This window comes from Octopus sinensis, linkage group LG8 (genome assembly GCF_006345805.1).
Source record: "Octopus sinensis linkage group LG8, ASM634580v1, whole genome shotgun sequence".
In the NCBI taxonomy this organism is placed as follows: domain Eukaryota; kingdom Metazoa; phylum Mollusca; class Cephalopoda; order Octopoda; family Octopodidae; genus Octopus; species Octopus sinensis.
In genome coordinates this window covers 74,746,488-74,765,126 of record NC_043004.1, presented here as the reverse complement: position 1 = coordinate 74,765,126, position 18,639 = coordinate 74,746,488, and the positions used below count along the sequence as shown (strand labels likewise).

The 18,639-nt window shown below is 40.1% G+C and overlaps 2 protein-coding genes across 2 annotated transcripts in view; one reads left to right on the top strand and one right to left on the bottom strand.

The window, feature by feature from the left end:
• Positions 1–18,639, bottom strand: part of LOC118764585 (galaxin-like) — a 97,779-nt gene that overhangs the window by 51,946 nt on the left and 27,194 nt on the right. The gene's annotated exons all lie outside the window — the stretch shown is intronic.
• Positions 1–18,639, top strand: part of LOC115215225 (28S ribosomal protein S9, mitochondrial-like) — a 32,355-nt gene that overhangs the window by 8,118 nt on the left and 5,598 nt on the right. Inside the window, exons 5-11 of the mRNA XM_029784447.2 lie at positions 590–620; positions 2,088–2,167; positions 3,991–4,076; positions 6,944–7,019; positions 12,113–12,238; positions 13,208–13,250; positions 17,478–17,583. Of these exons, the coding sequence (XP_029640307.1) occupies positions 590–620; positions 2,088–2,167; positions 3,991–4,076; positions 6,944–7,019; positions 12,113–12,238; positions 13,208–13,250; positions 17,478–17,583 (548 nt within the window). The remainder of the gene's footprint in view (positions 1–589; positions 621–2,087; positions 2,168–3,990; positions 4,077–6,943; positions 7,020–12,112; positions 12,239–13,207; positions 13,251–17,477; positions 17,584–18,639) is intronic.

Sequence of the window (18,639 nt, the reverse complement as noted above, 5' to 3'; positions counted from 1 at the left end):
GCGTTGTTTTGCATTTATAATAAAATAAATACATACAGATTATGAAAATTTAAAAAATATATATACACTACAATACTGTTTCTACTTTGTGGATTTTTCACCTATCGCAGGGTTTTTTGGAATGTGACACCTGCGATAGTCGAGGGATTACTGTACCTTGTTTATGAGATTTAATGACTACTTAAGCAGTGGCTGTGGTGATGATGCTGATATTGATGAAAATGATGAAAGACAAACAGAAGTAGTAACAGCAGTGATGATAGTCAATTGCTTTCCTTCAATAAACATTTTGTGTAAGTTGGAGAGCTGGCAGAAACGTTAGCACACCGGGTGAAATGTTTAGCAGTATTTTGTCTGTCTTTATGTTCTGAGTTCAAATTCCGCCGAGGTCGACTTTGCCTGTCATCGATAAATTAAGTACCAATTGCGTACTGGGGTTGATTTAATCGACTAACCCCCTCCTCCCAAAATTTCGGGTTTCATGCCTAGAGTAGAAAAGAACAAACATTTTGTGTATTCTTTTGATGTTTTAAACTTGTTTAAATTAAAATTTTGACTTTCCTCATTAGTTTTTTGTTTTATTCTTCAGCATCCTTATGAAATTTTCCCACCACAGAAAAGTAAGTCTTCAGATATTACAATATTTCTACTTACCATCTTTATACTTCGTACTCTAATCTCTCATCCCCTGGTGTAAAGCCACTGCCCTTAATATTACAAACCCTCATTCGAGGGTTCTTGTCTAGTGAGTTTCTTGGTGACTTCACTGGTGTTGGTTCTATTCCAAAAAGACATCCAGTACGATCTGTAAAGCGATTGGCGTGAGGAGGGCATCCTGCTGTAGAAACCCTGCCAAAACAGACAGCAGTAGAACTTGGCACGGTTCTCTGGCTCACCGGTTCCTGTCAAACCAGCCAACCCATGCCAGATGTTAAATAATGGTGATGATGATGATGTTCACCACCACCGTCATCATCATCAGGTCAAATACTGTTGTTTTCTGAATCACTTTTTACAGTTTGAAGGGAAACTTTTGGTATGAACCAACAAAGGTACTTCTTTATGGTTCCTCGATCTGTCAGAGCCAGCCAAAGAACCCTCAAATATCACCCTACCATCTTAAGAAGTAAACATGAAGACATGGTAGTCATGCAGTTCTAGATACAGTCATCATCATCATCATCATCATCTAACAAAGAAAAGATGTGAAGATCATGGCTGGAACAGCTTTCATCATAAGTCAGTTTGGGGGCCGGTATCCCTGACTGGCTCTCGTGCCAGTGGCACATAAAAAGCACCATCCGAATGTGATTGATGCCAGGTCTGCCTGACTGGCTCCTGTGCTAGTGGCACATAAAAGGCACCAACCAGTCGTGACTGATGCTGGTACCCCCAACTGGCTCCTGTGCTGGTGGCATGTAATAAGCACCATCTGAACGTGATCATTGCCAGGCCCGCCTGACTGGCTCCTGTGCTGGTGGCACATAAAAAGCTCCCACTGCACTCACGTCGGAGTGGTTGGCATTAGGAAGGGCATTCAGCTGTAGGAACCTTGCCAGACCAGAATGGAGCCTGGTGCAGCCAGGAGGGGGGGGGGGCTGGCTGGCATTGAGCACGTTCAGATGGTGCTTTTCACAGGGAGCCAGTTAGGCTGCACTGGCAATGACCCCTGCATGTATGGTGCTTATTGCATGCCACCAGCACGGGAGCCAGTCAGGCGGCACTGGCATCAGCTACAACTACAATTTCCATTCGATTTTTATTTTTATTTTACTTGACTCAAGGTCTCCTCAAGGACGGAGTGTCGTCCAACAATTCAAAGGTACTTTTTAAATGGGCTGGCTATGCGACACTGGTGTAGGCTATGGCTGTGATGTCACTTTACTGGCCAGGTCTTTTCAATCACAGTATATCTCCAAAGGTCTTGGTCTTTCGGCATTGCCTTTGTGAGGCCCAACAGTTGGCACCTGGAAGAACATTCAGCCTTGAGAAGTCTTGTCCAACCCATGCCAGCATAGAAGAAACAGACATAAAACCTATGATAATGAATAACAATGTTTTTATTGTTTTTTATCATTTTACAACAGGTGCTCAGTTTGGAATGGATGGACGCCCTTTTCACTGGTTATTTTATACGGCAAAGCCCAACTATTACAACTTAATGTATGTAAGTACTTTATTCAGATTTGGTTATTTTGGCTTCTTCCCTTGCACCATATTTTCATCCTCCATATCAGGCACAAGCGTAGCTGTGTGGTTAAAAAAGTTTGCTTCCCAATCACCTGGTTCCAGGTTCAGTCCCACTGCGTGACACCTTGGGCGTGTATCTTCTATTATAACCTTGGGCCAACCAAAGTCTTGTGAATGGATTTGATAGGCAGAAATTGAAAGAAGCCCATCGCATGTATACATGTATATGTATATATATATGTGTATGTGTGTGTGTGTATATATATATATATATATGTGTGTATGTGTATATATATATATATATATAATTCATTAAAAAAAAATGAACAAAAAAGCAACAACGTGGGGCTGTGGTACATGCAAAGTATTAAAAGATGCTCTGGGAAGGAAAGAAAGGGGTTTTTATGTTTTGAACAAAGCTCTTCTTCAGAAACAGGAGATAGAGGAAAGTCTAAGAGAAAAGGAAGATGGAGGAAAAAAATCACCAGCAATTCACATGTAGCTTCATCATCATCATCATCCTTTACTGTCCATTTTCCATGCTGGTAGGGGGAGGGGGTGAGTGTTTGTCTCATTGTCTTCACATTGCGTGAGTTGTAAATGAGTTTCCCTGTTATACAAGCGGTCATGTCATTCCTTCATTTCTAATGTCTTGCAAAAACACGTCTGGTGATGGGCAAATATTGCCTTTCCTTGGAAACAGGTGAGGGTTGGTGACAGGAAGGGCACCAGGCTATAGAAAAACCTGCCTCAGTTGAATCTGCCCAACCCATGCAAGCTCAGGAAGATGGCTGTTAAAATGATGATGGTGATGGGATCAGCCAAAGAAGATTCTGCACAACCTGCAATGTTCCCAGTTTACAAGTAAAGCCAGTCTGTATCTCATTTTAATTTGCAAACCACCCTTCTATCCTATAAAGCCCACACACCATAGGCACATACATGGCTGTGTGCTAAGAAGCCTGCTTCCTAACCACATGGTTATGGGTTCAGTCCCACTGTGTGGCACTATGGGCAAGTGATTTCTATTATAACCTTTGGCTGACAAAAGCCTTTTGAGTGGACAATGGATTCAGTAGACACAAACTGAAAGAAACCTGTGTGTGTGTGTGTGTATGTATATATATATATATATATCATCATTTGAGATCTATTTTCCATGCTGGCATGGGTTGGACGTTTTGACAGGTTCTGACCAGCTGAATTGCTGTTCAGGCTCCGTATCTGTTTTGGCATGGGGTCTATGGCTGGATGCCCTTCCTAATGCCAACCACTTTACAGACTCTACTGGACTGCTTTTATGTAGCACCAGCACCCATGAGCCTGTATTAAGGATCCTCAGCTGGAGAGGGTTGCATGAGATGACCCTGTACGTAAGGGCAACCACACTTTTACATAGCTTGATGTCTTTTCAAGCACAACAAATCGCTATGTGTCTCGGTCCCGTGTTATCCCCTCTGTAAGTCCCAACGTCTTTAGATCCTTTCTCACCACTTCGTCCATGGGGTGGTGTCTTTGTGTCTGTTTGTCCTCCACTACCACTTGGTAGTTGGTGTTGGTATGTTTATGTCCCTGTAACTGAGTGGTTTGGCAGTAGAGACCGAAAGAATAATTACCAGGCTTAACAAAAGAAAAATTAGTACTGAAGTCACTTTGAGGTGGTGCTCTAGCATGGCCGCAAAAACCATCAGGCTGTACTGACCAATTTAGTATCACACCAACACATTGTATGCGTGAAATGTATTTAAATAGAGAATTTAAATAGAGAATTTAAATAGAGTCTTTAAAATTCCATTTCAGGACATTGTGTGGAAAATCGAGGCTTTGAAGAAAAAAGAAGATGAATCGTACGCACAGACAACATTATTTACGAAACCAAAAGAAATGTAAGTCAACTTTTGCAAAGATTGTTATTGGTGAAACAGGTGGATGCAGTAGAATGCTTGCTTTCTTCACTAAATGTTCTGCTGTATTGAAGAATGTCTCTTTGCTTTCTCACTTCAAATTTCATAGAGTTTGACTTCATGAAATAAAAAAAAAATAATGGACATAGCTGTGGGGTTCAGAAGCTTGATTCCCAACTATTTAGTTTTAGGATCAGTCCCAGTGTGTGGCACCTTGGGCAGGTGCTTTCTACTGTAACTTTGGGCTGATCAAACCCTTGTGGATTTGGTAGACGGAAGCTGAAAGAAGCCTGTCGTATTTATGTATGTATATATATATATATATATATATATTATATAATTAGGGCTTAGTAAAATAAATTACTTTGCCACATACTGAACTTGCTAGAAATAGCAGCCAAAAAAAGTTTTTTTGCCATTTCCACTACTTAAGTAGTGGAAATGGCAAAAAATCTTTTTTTGGCTGCTATTTCTAGCAAGTTCAGTATGTGGCAAAGTAATTTATTTTACTAAGCCCTAATTATATAATGTAATATTTTGAATTCGCCTTAAATGGTCCTTTTACATACTGAATACTTGGTGAAATTGATTAATAACTAATTAATTTTACCCTCAATTGTTGATATATATATATAAAGACCCCCTTCGGTCATGAATGACCATGGGATTGCACCTAGAAAGTTACCCTCCTAGACACAAGTCCGGGCAAGGTTGTTTATGGAAGACCAGCAGTCGCCCATGCATACCGGCCTCCCCTCTCCACGCCACCAGTGTTATCCAAGGGAAAGACAAAGGTCGATACAGCTTGGCACCAGTGACGTCGCAACTCATTTCTACAGCTGAGTGAACTGGAGCAACGTGAAATAAAGTGCCTTGCTCAAGAACACAACACGCAGCCCGGTCCGGGATTCGAGCTCACAACCTCACGATCGTAAGCTTGACGCTCTAACCACTGAGCCATGCGCCTTCATATATATATATATATATATATATATATATATATATATATATATATATATATAATGTGAGTGGGTGTTGAAAAGTTTCCTGTTTTGGGTAAAAGAAAATACAGGCAGAACAGTTAATTATGATTTTATTCAACATGTTCCCCTCTCAGATCTACAACTTATTGGCAGCAGTCCTTCAGTTTTTCTAAGCCCTGTAAAAAAAACTCGGAAGGTTGCGCCTCCAACCAGGCCTTTCATGATACCCTTAAAGCCAGGAACTTTTCACCACCACCCCATACATATAGATTTGATTACAAGAAACCCACTAAGAATTAAGGCATATCAAAGTGAAGGATGCTCAGAATCCCTGTTAAGTAATACATTATGGAAGGCATTGAGGAAGGAAGGTCACTGTTGTTGGGTATTCTGCAATTCCAGTTGGATATGAAAGCATCCAACTAGGAATGGAACCTTAAGTGTGCTATAAAAGCATAATAAAAACAGACAAATGGATTATATAGTGTTACTATAATCGTTTCATTAAAACTCCTAATGAAGCAATTGTAGTAATACCAGATAATCCATTCACCAGTTTTTATTACAGTATTTGTGTGTGTGTGTGTGTTTCTGTGTCTTGACATCATGCCTGTTGGTTGTAAATGAGCATCACTGTCTTACTAGTGGGGTTGTTTATTGCTAGTCTTTCTTGAAAATATGTTCAGCCATGGGGAAATATTACTTTACTGGGAAATGGGTTAGGGTTGATTAAAGAAAGGGCATCCAACTGGAAAATTTGCTTCAATAAATTCAGCCTGACTCATGGAAGCATGGAACAGTGGATGCTAAATAAGGATGATTATAGGCACAGGAGTGGCTGTGTGGTAAGAAGCTTGCTTACCAACCACATGGTTCTGGGTTCAATCTCATTGTGTGGCACCTTATGCAAGTGTCTTCTATAGCCTCAGACCAACCAAAGCCTTGTGAGTGGATTTGGTAGATGGAAGAAGCCTGTTGTATATATGTGTGTGTGTGTGTGTGTGTATATATATATATATATATATATATATATATATGTATGTATATGTCTGTGTTTGTCCCCCACAACATAACTTGACAACCAATGCTGGTGTGTTTACGTCCCTGTAACTTAGCAGTTTGGCAAAAAAGCCCGATAGAATAATTAATAGGCTTACAAAGAATAAGTCCTGGGATTGATTTGCTCGACTAAAGGCAGTGCTCCAGCATGGCCGCAGTCAAATGACTGAAACAAATAAAAGAATATCAGCCCAAGGAGATTCTCTACCACCTGTGCAACATTTCCCGTGTATAAATTTTATTATGACAACAACAACAGCAACAACAACAATTATGATGGTTAATCCTATAATCTGTTTGTTTTCCTTTGCTGCTCTCTGGAAGCTGTTATTTCTATTTTAGTTGCAAAGTGAACTTCTTTAGCACTGCCACTGTGTGCATCTATTCCAAACACCTTATCTAATGATCCAAAAACTTTATCTCCTTGTAATTAATGATTTTTGTTTTATATACAAAATAAGCAGTTTGTAATGTGAAATGAGTTTTCTCTTGTTTAGCATTGGCTTAACCCTTCCGTTACTGTATTTATTTTGAGATGCTCTGTGTTTCTTTCAATTACTTTAAATATAACAAAGAATTTAGTAAAATAATTTGGTTATTATCATTCAGCTAGTGTTAGGAACATAAATTGTGACTAAGGTTTGATGGAAGATTTTAATTCAAAACTTATGGAAACAAGACATTTGTACTCAGAGCCAGAGCCGGTTTCAGCCGGATTGGTAACGAAAGGGCTAAGTGTTTCAGTGAAAGTTTTACTAAAATCTAACGTTGAATTTTATATTCTTTTAAATTCACATTTTCATCTAGAAATTTAAAAAGTAGCGAATGGATCGACTTGGATCGTTTGAAGCAAATAGTTTTAGAAAAAATCACTGAAGAAGATGTAAGTATATGTTTTAGCTTCATTTTATTTTCGTACCTGTTTTTGCCATGGGGATATTGGTTGGGCAAAGCGTCTTCTAACACTACTGCCTGGATGGAACCCTGCCCTGGTGCCAACACTGCGATGTTTTTAGTTAAGGTATTCAATTCTAATGGTCTTCATATTCTTGTATTCTTGTATTTGTTTCAGTCATTTGACTGCGGCCATGCTGGAGCACCACCTTTAGTCTAACAAATCGATCCCATGACTTATTCTTTGTAAGCCTAGTACTTATTCTATTGGTCTCTTTTGCTGAACTGCTAAGTTACAGGGACGTGAACACACCAACATCAGTTGTCAAGCAATGTTGTGGGGAACAGACACAGACACACACACACACATATATATACACAGGGTGTTGAAAAGGGCTCTCTGCAGTAAGTATTTAATGGTTTTCGGGCGATTCTTGTACACTGATCCTTTACTTGCTCCCCTGAAAAAAAAAGTCTGGTGGTGTTAAATCAGGTGATCTTGGTGGCCAAAGTCCCTTTGAAATAATCTGTTCACCAAAAGACTCTTGAAGTAATGCCATGGTGATGCGCAGGAGGAAAAAAATTCACTGCAGTGAGACTTTATGAACACCCTGTGTGTGTGTGTGTATAATAATAATAATATAATAATAATTGTGTACAGTGCTCAGGTGCACTACAACTCATCTAAAGTGTATATATAATCAGGTGTAGTTTCGGTGGATTTTGGAAAGCATGAGGGCCTTAAAGGATGCAGTGTCATGGCAGTCAACAACTGACGCAGGCAGTTTATTCCATGCTTCAGCAACTCTGAGCGTGAAAAAATGTTTCCGAAAGTCATGGGAGCTGTGTTGTTTTCTGACTTTGTAGGCATGTCCACGTGTGTTAGACACATGGAGATCAAAAAGGTGTTCAGTGTTGTTGTTGGTGAGGTGGTTGATAACTTTGTGGGTGTTTACCAAGTCCGTTGCCAGACACCGGAGCTTCAGTGAATCCATGCCCAGGGAAACAAGGCGCTCAGAATATGGTAGGTGTCTGATGGAGGGTATGCGTTTGGTTGCACGTCTCTGGACAGATTCCACGAGGTCAATGTTCTGAGCAAGATAGGGGTTCCAAACTGATGATGCGAATTCCAAGTGTGGTCGTACCATAGCTGTATACAGTTTTAAATAGATGACTGGAGAGCGGCTAACAAAAGTCTTGCTGAGTGATGCCAAGACACCCTTGGCCTTCTTGACAATTTTAGAGATATGCTTTGTCCAACGCAAATCACTGCTGACAGTGATGCCTAGGTCACGCTTGCAAGAGGATTTCTTGATATCAGTGTTGTGGAGGGAGTATGTGGACGCAGGGTTTTTTCTCCCAAAATGCATAGTGGTTCACTTGTCCACAGCCAGTTTTAGTTGCCAGTCTGTGATCCATTGCTGCATTGTGTCTAGGTCTGATTGCAGGAAAGAGTTGTAGACATCAGGATCTGTCCTCTTGATTTCAAGGTACAGCTTGATGTTGTCTGCATATTTCAATACTGTGGCATTCTTTAAATTGGCATCTATGTCATTAATGTATGCCACAAACAAGAGGGGACCAAGGACAGATCCCTGTGGTACACCCGATGACATATCATATGGTGTAGAATGCTGTCCTAGAACTGTGACTATCTCCTTTCGGCTGAGAATGAAGGATTTCAACCAGTTAAAAAGGTCATCCCTCACACCCATTGCAGAGAGTTTCACCATAAGCCTTTTGTGTGGCACAGAGTTGAAAGCCTTAGCAAAGTCAAGGTAGACAACATCCACCCATGAGCCACTGTCAGTGATCTGAGTAATGTCCTCAAGGAACTCGACAAGCTGATCACTGCAGCTGGAGTTAGGGACAAATCCATATTGTGAGGGTCGGATGAGACTGTGAGAGCTCCAGAAGTTCCAGAGTGTTTCTCTGACACACGATTCCATCAGTTTTGCAATACAGCTAGTGAGACTGACTGGGCGATAGTTGACAGCTGATGTGCGGTCGCCCTTTTTGAACAGAGGAATGACACTGGCAGTTTTCCACTGCTCCGGAGTAGCACCATTGTTGAGACAGTACTGGAAGAAAATAGAAAGCTGGTGTAAAAGGAAGTACCTGCCACGTTTGAGAAGCAGGTATGTAACTCCATCGAGACCAGGGGAGGCATAGTTGCGCTTATTTTGAAGGTGACGTCGCAGCATTGCAGGTGTAAATTCCATAGTTGTTATGGAATTTGCTGTTAGTGATGGTGAAGATGGTACATTTGACTTTCAACAGTGAATATGTTTGCATAGCACTCGGCAATGAGTTCTGCGCATTCCTTGGGGTCGTCAGTGATCTGGTTTGTGTGAGGGTTGCGAAGAGGGCCCACTGGAGAGTGATGTCTCTTCTTTGAATGCACATATTTCCAGAAAACCTTGCTGTCAGGATTGACTGCTATGCACTGTTCAAATTCAAGCACTGCTTTTTTTGTCACTTGCTTGAGATGGTTGGAAGATTTATTCCGCTTCTTCCTGTTGGTGTCTGATTTATGCAACTTGTATTCCCGTTCAGTCCGACGTTCCTTCCTGGCAAGTCGGACCGCTGAAGTTTTCCAAATTGCCCTTTTGGGGCGGTTCTTCTTTTTCTGTTTACGTGGCACTGATGCTGCACATGCTGCCCATATTGAGTCCAGGATACTCTGGAGTATAGTATTCACATCTCCAGAGTTGTAGAATTCACGCCAGTTTGGGTGCTGTAGTTCAGTGTGGTACAGGTTCCAATCTGCTCTCTTCCAATCGAAGGAAGCAGATTGGAGATGGTTCAGGTTTTTGTTGCCCACAAGAGCCAGATTGGCGATGATCATAGCATGATCAGAGTCACCTAGAGGTTCCTCCGTAGTGCAATTGATAACCGCTTCAGGAGTTGTGGTGAAGAGCAGGTCCAAGGTGTTGTCGCCTGTTGTTGGAGAGGTGACTACTTGTGACCAGTTTGAGTCCAGTACAAGCTCAACAAAATCGTTTGCACTCTGTGGCCAATGGAAGGTTTCCCAATTGATCTCAGGATGATTGAAATCGCCTGCAATAAAAACATAACTGGCTGTTTTCCTGGCAGCAGCTCGGAGGATATTGCAAAGCTGTGTGTCCTGATGATAATTTGGGGGACGATAAACAACGCCAAGCAGGAGTGTTGACATGGTCATACGTACGTCACAGAAAAAAACTTCTTGTGATTTGTTCAAATATACATATATATATATATATATACGACGGGCTTCTTTCAGTTTCCGTCTACCAGATCCACTCACAATGCTTTGGTTGGCCCGAGGCTATAGTAGAAGACACTTACCAAGGTGCCATGCATTGGGACTGAACACAGAACCATGTGGTTGGTAAGCAAGCTACTTACCGCACAGCAGCACATTTTTGTTTATGGGGGACTTGAACATGAGATAGTATCAAAAAATTCCAGGACTAGTTATGTTTGATAACAAATAACTTATCTCCCCAATTTTTAACATCGTCTCTTTTGAAATAGTCCCCTAGCTCAGCAATACCCAAGTCCCAGGGATCCAGCCACTTTGAAAATGTGACCTGGAAGTCGTTTTCTGTTAGCGAGTTGAGGACTTTCTGTGATTCGTTTTGCATCTCAACAGCGATGTTAAAACAACAATTTTTGAGCTGCATTTTCATCTTGGAGGAAGAGACAGAAGTCCACAGGTGCTAAATCTGGTGAACAGAAAAGGGTCCTTCGTGCAGTGTCAATGTAAAGATACACACATTTCATATTCTGCATTTTATGTTCAAAAATGAGGGATCATCTAATCTCTCTTTAACTTGTTTCAATCATTTGACTGTGAGCTTGCTGGAACACCACCTTTAGTTGAGCAAATCGACTGCAGGACTTATTCTTTGTAAGCCTAGTACTTATTCTATCGATCTCTTTTGCCAAACCGCTAAGTTACGGGTACGTAAACACACCAGCATCAGTTGTCATGCGATGTTGGGGTGACAAACACAGACACACAAACATATACACACATGTACATATATATATATATATATATATATATATATATGACGTCTACCAAATCCACTCACAAGGCTTTGGTCGGCTTGAGGCTTTAGTAGAAGACACTTGCCCAAGGTGCCATGCAGTGGGACTGAACTCAGAACCATGTGGTTGGTAAGCAAGCTATTTACCACACAGCCATTCCTACGCCTATCTAATGCCCACCTTTTCAGTTCATTGGTTGAATAAATGGTTGCTCTAGCTTGAGTTTTGAGTTCTAAATCAAAGGTGTTTTGATCAGTGAAACCTGGCCTATTTGAAATTTTTTAATATTTTCTACTTAAATAAGAAAAACGTAGATGATGATGATGATGATGTGATAAGTTCACCAAAGTATTACTTCAAAGTGTGATTATGTAATGCTGGAATTCATCATACATTTATAAACACACACATACATATGTATGCATGTAAGTTTCTAAGTCTTTGTTTGTCATCATCATTTCATGTCTATGTTCCATACATGTGTGTGTGGGTGCAGGTGTAGCTGTGTGGTTAAGAAGTTAGCTTCCCAGCCCCATGGCTTCAGGCTCAGTGCCACTGTGGGCAACAGTCTTCTGCTAAAGCTTTCTGACAGGTCATTCAAAGTTTTCTTTCCTCAGTCAAGTACCAGATTATCTTTGCAATTTTGGCTGATTATACTTGAGATTGCTCCAATTTGGCCAGCCCCAAGGAAAAACTAAGCTAAGAGCATTAGATTCCTTGGAAGAAACAGCGAATATATACAAAAACAAGGATGGAAAAAAAAATGGACATATATATACATATATATATATATGTAGCTCTGATGAAGTTATAAGGTGTTACTCAGGACCCCAACTATGAGTCCATTGCATCTTAGAGCAGAAACAACTGTAAGCTAATGAAGTTCATTAGATAATTATTTCATTATTTATTCCTTTGTCATCTCATTTTCTTTATATATATACGTACATACACACACACTCACACACACACAAGGTTCATTGTTCTTCCTGTTATTTTTGTTTTGTAGAGGAATTGTCTTGAGTCTTATTCTTGTCATTGCAGCATAACAACTTCATTAATCTAATGGAACGTCTGGTGTCTCAGCAATTTAGCGCCACAGAAGAGGAATTCATTTTAAAATACAGAAAGAAATATGAAAACCAGCTTTCACAAATTCAAATTGAAACTGTATGTTCCATTTAAACATTACACTTATGATCTATGTAAGAAGCTTGCCTCCCAATCGCATGGTTCCCAGTTCAATCCCACACATGGCACCTCGGGCAAGTGTCTTCTACTATTGCCTCAGCTGACCAAAACCTTGTGAGCGGATTTGGTAGATGGAAGTTCCATCATGTGAAGTGCTTGTAGCTCCTTTGATAGGTAAAAACAGAGCCAGATTAAGTCCCATAGAGGCCCTAAGCACTTAAAAGGTTTTGGTGCCCTCAAGTATACATAAATGGTTCAAAATGTAAACAATAATAAACCATAAAATAATTTTTTTATTTTTCAAAATGAAACAAAATTCACAGAAAGATGGAGAATAATGTTTATTTTTGTATGCTTCCACTTTATTTATATTTGAAAAGTTTTCTCCTTCGTTTTTTTTTTAATTACAATGTGTTCAATGTTATCATTAAAATTAATTTTATGCAAAACTTCTGTAAAGACGGTTACTATTCAAAATATTTAAATTTTTATATTCTTTACGGCAAATCAATTCTTACCATTTTTGAACTGTTTTAAAATATGACAGTGATTGAAAGAAAAATATGTTTAAATAGGATTAAAATTAATTTTATCTGCCATTAAAATGCAGTCGTTTGTTTCACCAGTTGTTGATTAAACCAAACATGAGGATTCTCCTCGTGGATAATTAGTACAAGGGAGATAATCGTTTCTTCATTAGATTAAAGAATAAGTATTGAAGAATAAGGAAGAAGATGCATAGAACATACATATGTAATTTTCTTTTTGCTTACTTATTAGGAAAGTCTTAAACTTACTGGTCATAGGTAAACATGTATAGCACCATTTCATTCCTTTTAGAAATTGTCAGTATGACTTAACTCAAGGTAAATAAATTAAGCTTTTGCAGTGATGGAAAATATTTGTTTTGGTCCTCCTCAGAAATATATATGTTTGTTCTTATTTCAGCCTCTTATTGATGAAGATGGTCGCCAGTATGTAAAAACTGTAGGTAAGGTCCAACAATGATTTTGTTTTTTCTACTTAAGTTCTGGTCTGTATTTGAAATAATTTCCACTGATTTATCATAATAGATAGAGGTGTGGCTGTGTGGTTAAGAAGCTTCCTTTCCAACTTCATGGTTATGGGTTCAACTTCCACTGGGTGACACCTTGGCTTGGGCAAATGTCTTCTACTATAGCCCCAGGTCGACTAAAACTTTTTGAGTGGATGGAAACTGTATGGAAGCTTGTATGTGTGTGTGTGTGTGTTCTTGTCCTGACTTCATGTGATAATTGTACATGATCGTCACTATCATACAAGCAGTGTCCTACATTTTTAGTCTCCTGTGAAAGCGAAAGTTGGTGACAGGAAGGCCATCCTACCTTAGAAAGTCTACCTCAGTAAGCTCCATCTGATCCATGCAAGCATGGGGAAAATGTTAAAAGGATGATGATGAAGATCACTCACTCACTCATGAGCCCTTTTTGAGGCTGACAGTCATCAGTGCCTGGATGAGGTGTATATAGAAATGGAAGGCAGTTAGAGTTGTGGAGGACCTTCAGCAAAAACAGGGAGTGACTCTTCACCCACATGTAGATGTGTATTTTATTTGTGTTTTTTTTTTTTATTATACTGTTTAATTACATTATGGCCATACTAAACAGATGTATCGATGTTGGCCTCCACCTCATGAGACACATCATAGAAAGGAAGGAGTGGTAAAGAACCTGGCAAAGATGGGGCCTTGATCAATTTGGATCAGTCAAAAGCTTTTGGTAGGGTTGACCATCAGTACTTGGTGGCTGTCCTGAAGGTGGCATTGAGGTCATTGGCAGTACTCTGAGGAAATACAAAGTAGTGACAGGTACAAAAATTAAGCAAGAGTTGATCCTACAATTTGGCACTGGAGATGCAGTTCCATAATGTTCAATGGTGTTGTTGCACTGGGCAGATGGACAGGTCAAGCTGCTTTGGGTTTGGTTTGATCTAGCCCTCCAAGTGGACAAGAAACAGTAATGTGCAGAGTGGCCAGTCTCATCCACAAATGGGCTGAGAAGAAACTATCCCTGAAGGGCCAGGCAGAGCTGGCGAATGCTTACATTGCATTAGTCATCTATTCTCACTTGACCATCTTGCTGTGCCCCTTCTTCATGGCTGACCAAATAGGAGCATTTGCTCTTTTACATTTTGTGGAGGGAACGTGTCCTACTAGTCAGATGGTCCACTTGCTGTCGGCATCTGATAGATGAAGGACTGAACATGTGGCTAATAACGGGCAGACATACACTGAAGCTACAGCATCTCCAGTGTTTCCTTGTTAGTGAGTAGGGCTGGTTAGTGTTTGTTCAACATGCTTTTCCTCAGCCTAAGACTTCGATTGAGCTGCAGTTTGGGTGCCATCAAGCGTTCACATTCCTCTGTCAGTCAGGCTATGCAGTTGGTAAATGGTCCACCATGGTGTTCTGTAGAGGATCAGTGGTGGGCAAGAGTGACAAGGAGAAACTCTGGATGTTGATGAAGATCAACTGGTTGCTCTTTTCTGAAGGACTTTTGGGTCAGATGTCCATGAATAATATCCAGAAATTCTTGGCCTGAAAGTGCTCCTGAGGGCATTGCCAGTTCGGTATAGGCTCTACAGGCATTGTAGTGCTGACAGCCATATTTGCCCTTGATGTGCACAGAGCGATGAAACTGCCCTGCATGTGCTTGTACAGCATTTGAGAATTGCTAACTTGTGGAGTTATGGTGGTGGAGAAATCCATCTATTGGCCAACTCCATCAACTTCCTTTGGTTGGGAAGTATGTCTTTTGTGGTTAATGGCAAAAGTGGTTATTGAGCGGATGAAACTAAAAAGACTGAAGACAGACATTTTCCTCTTCAGCCTCATCAACTTTTTAGAATTTCATTTCAATGAAAAAAAAAGTGTGGTTTGAGAGGAATGTGCTGTTGTTACCCTGTAAATTTGTTGGAAGGTGGGTGAATTTGGTTAGCAGGATTTGAGTAAGTGAGCTGACTCTAAGCTAGTGCCAATTGGCTGAGGAATATGGAGGAGAGGAGAGCTTTTGCCATCGTACTCTTCCTGAGTTGGGTGGGTTGGGATCTGTGAGGTTCCTTGGTTACCCCTGGGTGACATATTCCTCCCTATTGGGGATTTTGCTTGTTAAGATGTTTTTGCAAATTATTGTTGCTTTATTGTTTGCATTTTTCCATGTAAATCCTCATTGTTCTTTGTCTTAGTATTGTCTTAAATGTTATCACAGCCCTTGTGGCCAATAAAGAAAGAATTCGCTTTAAACGTTACAAACTCTTAAGGAATTTTCTTATGGTCCTTTAAGTGTGTCAGATGTCCTAAGAAAGGCTGAGCAGAGATGAGTTGATGAAGTGGTTAGATATTTAAAGTTTTGGCTAATGCAAGGAATATTTGGGTAGAGACAAGTTGTAATGTAAACAATGATATATAAATACCGGGTAAATGATACATAAATACTCCATCAAAAAATGCATAAAAATGGGTGATGAATTAATGATGGAGAGAACAGATGTTGGGATGTTAGGGAGGCAGGGTGAAGGAAACAGAAACAGTACTCATTTAAATTTATATTCTCCAGATTTTCTGTAGAAATTAGAGCCAACACTGAAAGTTATGATGTTTTTTTTATCTATATGAATACATCTGTGTAAACAATGTGATTGAAGATAGAAGAATAGGTACTGGGAGTATATGCATATTTCAGGAGTTGTTGCTCTTTCTTCAGTCTCACTTCTAATCCATTAACCATTCCTGAACACATTGCTTAAGATAGCCACTAAGTTTAGCAGTGTGACACTAATTGAATGGACCAATTTTTACATATTAAACACATTCCTGGCAACTGGTACATAAGTATTAATTGCTGGTAGGAACAATACATCAAAATCAAATCAAACCACAATCAAATGGAAATTGTAATTGTGGCTGATGCCAGTGCTGCCTGACTGGCTCCCATGCTGGTGGCATGCAATAAGCACCATTCATGCTTCGGTAATTGCCAATGCCACCTGACTGGCTCTGTTGGTGGCACATCAAAAGTACCATCTGAACGTGGTCGGTACCAGCCCCACTTGCCACAACTGGCTCCTGTGCCAGTGACACGTAAAAAGCACCATCTGAACATGGACAGTGCCAGCGCTGTCTGACTGGCTCCTGTGCTGGTGGCATGTAAAGAGCACAATCTGAACATGGTCGGTGCCAGCCCCCTCGCCTCGTCTGGCTCCTGTGTCAGTGGCACGTAAAAAGCACCCCCTACACTGTAGAAACATTGCCAGATCAGATTGGAGCCTGGTGTGGCTTCTTGGCTTGCCAGACCCCAGTCAAACCGTCCAACCCATGCCAGCATGGAAAACAGATGTTAAACGATGATGGTGATGATGATGATGAATATGCTACTGAGAAATAGTAGTATGCTCAGATCTGAGAACATTGGCTGTCATGGACAAGATGACACAAGAGAATATAAAGAGAGAGACCGAATGAGATGATTTGGCATGGCTGTTTTGGTGCTGAAGATTTGGCACAGTTGACTGGACATTCAACATGTTTGGGTGACAGTAATTTTTGGTGCCTGGAAATATACACAAACAGATAGAGACTGCCGAGCATTTTCTCTGTAGTAAGACAGCTATTCCTGTCCCTCTGTCATGCACCAACCTCTTGCATGATACATGGCCACTTCTCTCACTTCCTCTCCTTCACTGAGCTGAGAGGTCCTCCTCTTGCAGACTACTTGGTGACCCTGTGGGTGCTGGCGCCACATAAAAGGCACCCTGTACACTGTGTAAAGTTGTTGGCATTAGGAAGGGCATCCAGACGTAGAAAGCGTGCCTGGTGCAACCCTCAGGCTTGTCAGCATGGAAAATAGACATTAAATGATGATGATGATGATAAACGAAGTAAATGCGCATACACAAACAGAGAGAGAGAGAGAAGGACAGAAACATTGAAAAGTCTGACACCAAATAAATCAGTGTCATCTCAGCAGTACCGATTAGGTAGCACCAGAATGGCCGTGACAAAACACACACATGAACAGAATGGTTGTATTGATGACCTAGCCCAAACCATGTCACCTTGGTAAAACAAATGTTACTATAATGGTGAGGATGATGATGATGATGATGATGACAATAAAGAGTATGATTTTGTTAAAATATATTCCGAGTTCACATTTTTGTAAGGTCATTTTATTTTCTTCCCAGGAAAAAGAAAATCCTGTCTGACTTCTCTTACACTGTGGATTCAAGGCAGTGGGAAGTTTACAATCAATGGTCAAGACTTACTTTACTTTAGATCGAAATCATCAAGGTAAGAATAGTTTTTTTCCTTGTCTCAAATTGTTCCTTTCTCCATTCTAATCCAGCCTTGCAGATCTTCTACAGCCAGACCCCCCTCCCTCCCTGTTGCCAACCCTCATCGGTTTCTAAGAAAGATAATGTTTCCCCATGGCCGAACCCTTTCTTTGCAGAATATTGGAAGTGAACAACACTGCTTGTGTGACAGTGACACTCATTTACGATCATCATGTCATGTCTCAACAAGAGTACACATGCATACATATATGTGTGTGTGCATGCATATAGATATATAATAATAATAATAATAATAATAATAATAATAAAAATGTAACAACAAAAGAATGAGACGTAGATATTAGAGAAATAGAGGGTTGTTTATATATGGTATAATTTAGAATAAACAGTAAAAGGTTGTCATTATAGTACTCAGAGTTTCGAATGCTGGAGTGAAGAGCTATGGTACATTCTTGTCAGCTATTAATGGCAACAGAAGCTATAAAAATCCGTTAAATATAAGGGAAGTAAGTCTAATAGGTGATAAAAGAAAAAAACATAAAGAATATTATATAAAATATATATATATATATATATATAGGCGCAGGAGTGGCTGTGTGGTAAGTAGCTTTGCTAACCTCTGAACTGTTCGGACGTGTTATTTTGCTGCTCCAGATGCCACGTTGTTTCAACGTGAATTGTTGAACTTTCGACTCGACTGCAGGTAGGCATTTTGTATTTTTGCGAGCGAAGTGAAGTTTTATCACTTGCATTAATGTTTTTTAGCATTAAATATTTTTTTAGCAGATAATAAGGCTCCACTTTGCTCCGGATATAAATTTTCTGCCTGTTGTCGAGTGTAAAGAAAATTGTGTTTTTGAGGCGGCGTAGTCCGTCTGCAAAAATTATTTTTGAAATTGTCGTTGTGTTATCCACGGGATTTACCAAGGATTATTTTACCAAGGTGTTTTACCAACAGTGTATTTGGCCGAAAAAGTGAACAAAAAAAAAAAGAAAAATTAATTCCTTTGTCTGAATTTGAACTCTCTTTCTCCGTCTATCATTCATTTGT